The sequence below is a fragment of the Ctenocephalides felis genome, unplaced genomic scaffold (assembly GCF_003426905.1).
Source record: "Ctenocephalides felis isolate EL2017-DRISC unplaced genomic scaffold, ASM342690v1 CF-g0.4_SCAFFOLD_03573, whole genome shotgun sequence".
NCBI lineage: Eukaryota > Metazoa > Arthropoda > Insecta > Siphonaptera > Pulicidae > Ctenocephalides > Ctenocephalides felis.
The window spans coordinates 5,061,522-5,070,662 of NW_020539727.1; the positions used below are offsets into that span (position 1 = coordinate 5,061,522).

General features: G+C 30.0%; 1 protein-coding gene across 1 annotated transcript; it reads left to right on the forward strand.

The window, feature by feature from the left end:
• The first annotated feature begins 3,428 nt into the window (after positions 1-3,428).
• Positions 3,429-8,912, forward strand: LOC113389027 (T-cell immunomodulatory protein-like). Its single transcript, XM_026626072.1, has 2 exons — positions 3,429-4,871; positions 8,302-8,912. Exons 1-2 carry the CDS (start codon positions 3,512-3,514, stop codon positions 8,736-8,738), a joined length of 1,797 nt encoding a protein of 598 aa, XP_026481857.1. The 5' UTR covers positions 3,429-3,511; the 3' UTR covers positions 8,739-8,912.
• Positions 8,913-9,141: the final 229 nt, after the last annotated feature.

Genomic DNA, 9,141 nt, shown 5'->3' on the forward strand with positions numbered 1-9,141 from the left:
CTAGGTACGTTCCATCTTCAGGACATCTGTCAAGAATCTTAATCTTGATAAGATTTAAGCAAACAATATGTTTAAGAAAAGCAGAAGATGGTGGATTTTTTTCAATAATAAAATGAATAAAATTGTGGAAAAAATAATGTACAGGAATATGACGAAACAATCAAAATGAAAATGAAAATAAATCAGTGGATTATATAACAAAACATTAGAAATGTTAAAAAATTAGAAAGTTTTAAGAAAGGTTACTGAAAAAACAGAAATAATTACCTGTATGATTGATCATACACTACAATTTTTCAACCAAAAAGATTTTATCAAAAACTGTGATTTTATAAATTTCTTTTCAGACGAACAAACAAATTTTGTAATTCAAAATTTCTTTAAATTATGTTCTTTTGAGTTTGTTATGCAAGACAAAATGAATTATTGATGTTATGGGATGACCATTGGTAACAAACTTATATATTTATTTTTCTTAATATATCAGTTATTTTTTAAGAAGAAAACACTTGACTTAAAATTTGTGTATGTGTGCGTATTGATTTATATCTCAGATTGATCTTAAATGGATGTCAATATTAATTATTTGTCAAAAGCGTAAAAAATTTAAATAGAATCATATGTAACATGTTGTGATCTGATGTAATGTTGAAACTCACTCAGCCAATATAGAATTCATTATTACTTACAAAATGATTTCTTCTAACTATTTTTAATTCGATGAATAGACTGCAATTTTTTTCAAATACTATATGTTACAACGTAGAAAAAATATTCAAGAAATTGTTTTATGCACGATATTCATTATAAATATTATATATTATTTTTATAATTACGATTAGAAACATTGAGCTAGTGATATCCATCATTGTTAACATATAGACCTAGGTGTAAGTGGCATTTTACCTTAAGGCAAGTCCCGACAGGTGTAAATAATCAACTCTATCAATATCAATTTTGAAAATAAAGTTTTAGCTTCTCACTATAAACTAATTCATGTGATTTTTATTTAAAATTGACCAAAAAACACTTATTTCTGTAATTGTATATTCATTAAATTTACCACATAACGTTACACGAATTTTTGAGTAAAAAATAAAACAAAAAATTTTGCATAGTTTTTGTTCAATGCAAGCACTCCGAGAATATGAAACAACAAGTCAATTGTTAATAGGACGATTTTTGCACTAAAAGCAACCATGTCCAATGTGTGGCCGGTGGCCCCATTACAATTTTTGTGCAAAAAAAACACACAAATTAACCCTTTCCACTGGCGCATTGCAAAATTTGTATGTATTTTGTCGCCGGAGCGGCGGCATCTGAGTGGAAAGGGTTAATACTTAAACTTTATTAATAGATACAAATAATTTTTATTACGTGGCCGAATTGCTAAGATATTTTCAAAATCAACGGAAATTGAACTAGGCTAAAAAGTGACATCGTGCCTTAAGAAAAATTGCTGAAACTTCCTGTACCTTAATGAAATTTTTGAGTAATATTAAATGTTTTCAAATAGATTATTATAAGTTTAGAACTTTAGCTAGAAACCGAATAATTTTTCTCATGGATAAGATTTTTCCATATTCAAAAAAAATAATTAAGATAAAAAAAAATGTCGCTCCAAAAGCAATCGTTTCGTCAACGCTAGCAGAAAGTTATTTAAATCATTCAAATCGGATGCTTAGTTTTCTCAAAAACTGCCATTTTTTGTACATTGAAGGCAGGTCTAGCGGTTTTGGAGATCTAGTGATAAAAGTAAAAAAATCCCATTTGGCGGTCAAAAATGATCATTAGACATATGCACATCAAATTATCAGTAATTTTATAGAGATTTTAACAATAAGTATAAATTTTGTTTACATTCCTATGGGTTCCGTACCAATGTTTATCAGATAGACGGCAACGCGGCGCTTACGCGCTTGGATATTTCGTCTCTATGCAGTACGATTGCTTTAAAAAAAGTTCAGAATTTCCAAAATATAAAAAACATTTTTTTTAAAAAAGTCCTTGTTTTTCTAATAAAGTAAATTACTGGCAAAAATTTATAGTTTTTCAAAAATCTAATTTTTTCAAAGTAAATTTTTAATGTTAATCTTTAAAAAAAATTTTTTTGGTACGGGAAGTTCCAGCAATTTGTCTTAAGGCACAATGCCATGCGCCCTACTAGTCTCTGCTCCATCTTGTATCTTTCGCCTTTAAGTAAGGTTTTTGTTTTTTGTTTTTTGATTTTTGCAAAAGCACACACACTAGTGTTTCGAAAAGTTTATGGAAGTTGACCATAGACCTTATACAATTTCATGGACTGCTAGTCCCCATACATTTCTCAAGTAAAAAAGTGTCAAAAGATGTTCTATGGTATGAGGGCAAACGAGGGTAATTTTGCGGCCGAGATATGTCAAACTCAATCGCTTGAACGTCAAATGAAAGTCCGTGTGTTCGAAATTGTTGGGAAAATATTATATAATATACAATTTATGTTAAACTAATGAATGTAATGAACTATTTATATATTTATTTATTTATTTTAGTTATACAAACTGTTTAAGGAAAATAAGAAAAAAAAATAAAAAAATATTTTACATATTATAAAATTCACTGAAAATAAGAACAGTTCGCTAGAGCTATTATGGGAAATTAGAAAGCAACAATGAAATATTTGTTTAAATGTGATATATTTATTATTGGTGTTTAAAAAGCACAATTTTTGTGTGAAAGTGGCGTACATATTTATCAATTTTGCTTTTTTTATGTTCTTCATGGTGCATTCTAATTGTTAAATACATTTTTGCGACAAAGTTGATAAGGTCATGATAGTGCTGGACAAATTGCTGGAAATGGCTTGATCTAAAAAAATGTGCAAGTCCCAAGTCATCCAACTTTCGGAGAATCGTGCTTTCATATGAACTTTTGTACATTAAATTTAAAGAATTTCGAATTAGGGTTTCTATATATAAATATAATTTAAACATTTCATCGGAAGGATATGAAAGATATCCTCGATTTTTTATATCGATGAATGTCGAATTTCCCGGAATACTTGCGAAGCATTCAGAACAGGTTTTACTGCAATCAGGAACTTTACCACAGACCAAACACATTTTAGAAGACATTTTACTTTTAACAATTTTACAACAGGTATATTTTTATCCTCTTTTAGTTTAAAAACCCGAGCGATCAAACATCACGTGAACCCAAGTAACTGTAAAATTTAAGCGATCGAGTGCATTCGACTAATCTCGGTAAAGCTCGTGTTCGTATTTGACATATCTCGGCCGCAAAATTACCCTCGTATGCCCTCATACCATAGAACATCTTTTGACACTTTTTATGCGCTCAACTAGCAGTCCATGTATTGTATAAGGTCTATGAGGTTGACCATCTATGCATTCGAGCATTTCCAATCTCTGCTCACAACTTCTTTTGACAGCTACTTGACAGTTCGAATCCTAGTTCGAATACATTCAATTTTTAAGTGAAATCTTTAGTAAATATTAGATATTAAAATGCTATAATGATTCGTTTATTTTGTTTTCTGGCAATATTTAATAGTGGTTTTGCAAGTGATATAACCAGCACAGTTTTTGGAAGCCTCAGGGATGGAATACCAGCAGCATTTGGTGATTTCAATTCAGACGAATTAACAGATGTATTTGTATTAAGAAATAATAGTAAGACCATAGAAATATTGTTAGCTACAAATCATGAGCCCCTTTTATCACCTGGTGATAAAATGCGCTGCCATTTTAAGCATAAAATCACCAGCGTAGTACCAGGAGACTTCGATGGGGATGCCTTGATGGATGTTATGGTAACTTGCAAAGAACATGATGATAATAAATTAGGTGTCCATGTTTTATGGGGTGGTAGACAATACTTAAATTGTAGTAATGAAGATCCTTTATTCTATACCCATGACCAACCTTTAGCTATTGATTATAACCAAGATATGATTGTCGACTTGTTTGGCTTGGACTTCAACAGAAACCGTGTTTTCTGGATATTTGATAACTCTCGAACCAAGCCAAAGGTTGTTAATCTCCCAGCTTATGCTGATACTTATGGCGGTACCATGCACTATCCTATGAGATCCCCACATTCTAATGCTTTTGTCGATCTGAATCATGATTTTACCCCAGATCTATTTATAACAGCTGAGACTAAATTTGAGGTTTGGTATGGAGTAGACACAGACACCGAACCTAGATTTATGTATAATCATTCAATACAATTGCCGGTTGGGTCTTTGAATGGCCATGTAGGCCAAACCTTATTTTTGGATGTTGAACTGACAGGAAAGTTAGATTTGCTTGTACCTATTTGTTTTGATGATAATTGTGTCAATAGTACTATACTAGTTTACAAAAACAACCGCTGGCATAATCTTCAGGTTAATTTTAAGGATGAGAACAATGTTGTTTGGGGCTTTTTAAGACCAGAAGATAACGACAAACCCTATAAATCAACTATTACCCTTCATGGTGGTGATTTTAACATGGACGGCTACCCAGATATTTTAGCCACTTTAAATCCTGTATCTCCTAAATCTTACCAACCACAATCATTTTTATTGGAAAATATACCTTGCACCAGTAACTGTGGTGCATTCGATCGCACATACACAGTACGCTGGAAAGGATTGTTGCCTTTTACCAACGGTACAATAATGTCTGTGTTTTATGACTTTTATCAAGATGGTATATTGGATGTTATATTAGTGCAAGAAAATCCTGTGAATAAATCTACACAAGTTGCTGCTTTTAGAAATACTTTGGATTATGATGCAAACTTTATCAAGATTATGGTATTGACAGGGCTCAAAAATGATGAAGATTCAAGCACTATCGGCCCTTTAGGAGATAAGAGGACATATGGTTAGTATTTTGATTATACACACACAATATATATATATATATATATATATATATATATATATATATATATACAGGGCCGGTCCTGCCTTGCATGCGATGCATGCAAAAAATGCGGGCGCACGCCTTAGGGGGCGCCAAAACGAGTTTCGGAAATTAAATTTATAATATATTATTTAAATTTTTTCCTAATATAATCTATCTACTAATAAATCTAGTATATTAAGTTATCAAATATCTCCCTTCCGTTTTTTTGCTCTTGGTTTATAAAAAGGCGGAAGGGAGATATTTGACAACCTTATACTTAATAGATTATAATAAACAATCTAACTTAACTATGAATAGGAAAAAGCACATTCAGTTTGCAATGTGATATCAGTAGAAACAATTAATTACTCTGCAAATTAGTAAATTATTGTTTTGCTTATTGTTTAATGTACTTATTAAACTTTTCTTCGTTTGAAGTTAATGTGGAATCGAAAAAGAAATTATCTAGAGTTCAATCCCGTAAGCGCAAACCTACAAAAATTTAAATTATTGGGCATTATTAATGAAAAACTTCGAGCTGATTTAGTTTGAACGAAACTTATTAAAAAATAGATACAAATTATAATAGAGAAAAATGGAAAATGGGAAGTCGGTGAATAGAAATTGGCTTATTAAGACCGAGAAACTGTTGAAAATGTTTCGCATCTGATAAGCTTTGAAAGTTGAAGACATGCGTGGCTAGGTTTATGGAAATGGAGGAGATATGAAAAAAATAAGCAAAATGTACTCAGAAACAAAAATCGTTTTTCTATAACTAGTGGTGCTCATACTAAATTTAATTATTAACTAAGTAGAAATAATACAGATACAAATATAATTGTGTTTTGTTTTCAATATAATTCAGGAAATATGTAAATTCTTTGCATCTTTTAAAATACGTTAAAAATTTAACTTAAAAACAACAATCTGAATCAGATGAGAAAGTAAATATAAATACAATTCGGCCCTTACGGTATCAATAAGGAGAAGTTTACGATGCAATTTTGGATATTGTAAATAATGAAAAATAAAATTAAAATAAAATTTAAAAAATTCAACATGCAAAACGAGTCCTATGTTTAAAAATGAAATAAGTAGAATGTTTCAAAGCCCAAATATTAATATTACATATATGTTAGAAATACTTGAAAATGTAAAATATTTGATTATGGTCAACTCGCAAATTACTTGGATTTTCTAAATAAAATTAAAATCAATGTATTTAATACGCTTTTAGATTATATCTAATTGAATTGAATAAATTTAAAAAAAATTACGTAAATGTTTATATAAATTTAATGATAAATGTTAAAAAATTTAAAATTATTGGGGGGGGGGGCGCTAGAACAAATCTTGCATGCGGGCGCTGAGGACCCCAGGACCGGCCCTGTATATATATATATATATATATATATATATATATACACATATATGTATATGTGGATGGAATTTTGGAGAGTATTAAACAAACATAATTTTTTTAATACTATCTCAATGTAAATGTTTATTATTACAAACCTTTGCTTATTCGATTTTTCAATATTTTTTTTGAAATCTAGTAATTGTGGTTTTATTACGTTATAGGTTGGAAAAATAGGTTTTTCCAATATAAATTGGGTTGCAATCTAAACAAAATTAAATTTTATTTTGTTTAAATATCTCTAAATTAGAATAAAGCATTTTGTACTTTTATTTTATTTTCCAATGATTATATTTTTATTGATTAATTTAATTAATTATATAAAATTCATTAATTTTTTATATTTAATGATGATCAAATATTTGATAAGAGTTTAAGGATTATTTTAATTTTTACTAAAAAAATCCTTCTTATAATAAAACATGTACTTGTATTTAGATTTTAATTTATGATAAGGATTATTGAGATTGATGGTTCTCGGTTCTAACAATGATCAAGATATTCGTAAGTTAAAGCATTTCCTAAAATTAAAGATGTAGTGACTATTTTACCTCAAATTATAATGATGATGAACAGTTCATTTAAATTCATAGTGTTAACTTACCGTAGGATAAGTTATAGTAATGGGCCGAAAATCGAAAATGAAAATTTTTGCAAATCTTCACGTTTAAGAGGTTTCTGAACATTTGGCATACCTAAGAAAAAATGGATGTGAGTGTAGTTTTGTATGAATGGATACAATTTTTCGCCCACGTTTTCAGGTGCACGGATCAACCGATTTGAATGATTTAAAAAACATTCGATTCCTACTGATAGGGAGTTGTGCTGATTAGTTTTTGGCAAAGGCAGGTCCAGCCATTTCGCAGATACGGAGCAATGAGTGCAGAAAATAGAAATCGACATTTTGAGAGAATGGGGCATCCGATTTGAATAATTCAAAAAACATTCAATTTGTAATGATGGGTAAAAGAGGTGATTAGTTTTTAGCAAAGTTAGGTACAGCCATTTCGAGGATGCAGAGCTAAATTTGCTAAAAATGGCAGTTTTTGAGAGAACTAAGCGTCCGATTTGAACGATTCAAAGAACTTTTTGCTTGTTTTAACAAAATAATTGCTTTTGAACATTTAGCTCTGTATCTCCGAAGCGGCTGGACCTGCCTTTGCAAGAAACTAATTACCACTTTTCCCCGTCATTACGAATTGAATGTTTATTAGATCATTAAAACCGGATGCTCCATACTCTCAAAAACTCGATTTCTATTATCTGCACTCTTTGCTCATTATTTTCGAAACTGCTGAACCTGCCTTTGCCAAAAACTAATCAGCACATCTTCCTATAAATAGGAATCGAATGTTTTATTAACCATTCAAATTGGTTGATCCGTGCGCCCAAAAACGTAAACGAAAAACTGTATCCATACATACATACATACACATACACATCCTTTTTTCTGAGGTATGCCAAAATGTTCAGAAACCTTCAAAACGTGAAGAAATGTAAAAATTTTCTATTTCGATTTTTGGACGATTACAATAACTTACCCTACGGGTAGTTAAAGAGATTATTAAACTTTTTTTTAATTTTTTTTTTTTTCGTATTTCGAAAATAATGCAGATTTTAATTTTAATTCTGGCTAAAGTTCAAAAACTCACTTATATACTTTAAATAAATAATTTTAACTTTGTAGTTCAGTTTATATAATTCTTATAAATATTAGACAATGTTTACTGTATTTGTAATAATCTATTTGAAAACATTTAAGATTTTTCGAACATTTTGTTACGGAACGGGAAATTCAAGCAATTTGCCTTAATGCACGACGCCATACACAACTAGTTAATTAATAGTTAATAAAGGTATAACTAATCAACTAACATTTAATTTAATACATCATAAAAATATAGTAAGGCCGGAAACCAAAATTTACTTCTTTTGAGTTATTTTTAATCCTAGTATTTATGCATTAATTTAATAACTTTTTTTCAGGAACAAATTTACCTGGCCCAAGAATAAAATACTACACAACGACTCAGGAAGGTCAACAGAGATCCGGAGTTTGCGCTCAGTTGCCTCAATCAGCATACTTTGCTCTGCACCTTCCTTATTCAATATTCGGCTTAGGACGAACCCCAAATTTCGTCGATTCTTTAACAGTAGGTTTGTCCAGTAGATCCAGATCGTGGACCCAGATCATTCCCAATTCACAAATGGTAATAATACCCTGGCCTCCTGCAGAACCTCTGAAATGGAAAAATCAACTGTTTGTGACTCCTAGTAAATTAATTTTGTTGAGTGTCGCCGCATTAACTGGAACCTGTGTACTGATTGCTTTGATAATTGTGATTTTACATTTAAAAGAAAGGAGAGAAGATAAGCTGGAAAAGCAGCAAGAATCTCATAGGTTCCATTTTGATGCTATGTAATAAATAGAATTTAGTCAATATACAAAATTCATTTTTTAATAAAAACTGTTTATGACTTTACGTGATGTAAATAATTGTAACATAAACTATATCATAGAATAAGTAATTTATTTACCCTTATTGATTATTTTATTAGATTTAGGCACAATTTTGTTAACTTCCAGCAATGCTATTGCGACATTAATAAAAATTATTTTATATAATAATGACAAGTTTTAGTAATTCGATAGAAAATTAATCGCAAAAAAAAGAAATTTTTTATATATCTTTACGTTTCAGAGGTTTCTGAACATTTTGGCATACCTTAGAAAAAATGTATGTATGTGTGTGTGTGTGCGGATACAAATTTTCTTCGACGATTTTGCGAACACGAATCAATGGATTTGAATAATTCAAAAAACAT

Excerpts from the sequence above, each read along its gene's own strand:
- LOC113389027 (XM_026626072.1), top strand. The coding sequence starts at position 3,512 with ATGATTCGTTTATTTTGTTTTCTGGCAATATTTAATAGTGGTTTTGCA. Across the intron at positions 4,872-8,301 it reads AGGAGATAAGAGGACATATG|GAACAAATTTACCTGGCCCA; the intron begins GTTAGTATTTTG and ends ACTTTTTTTCAG.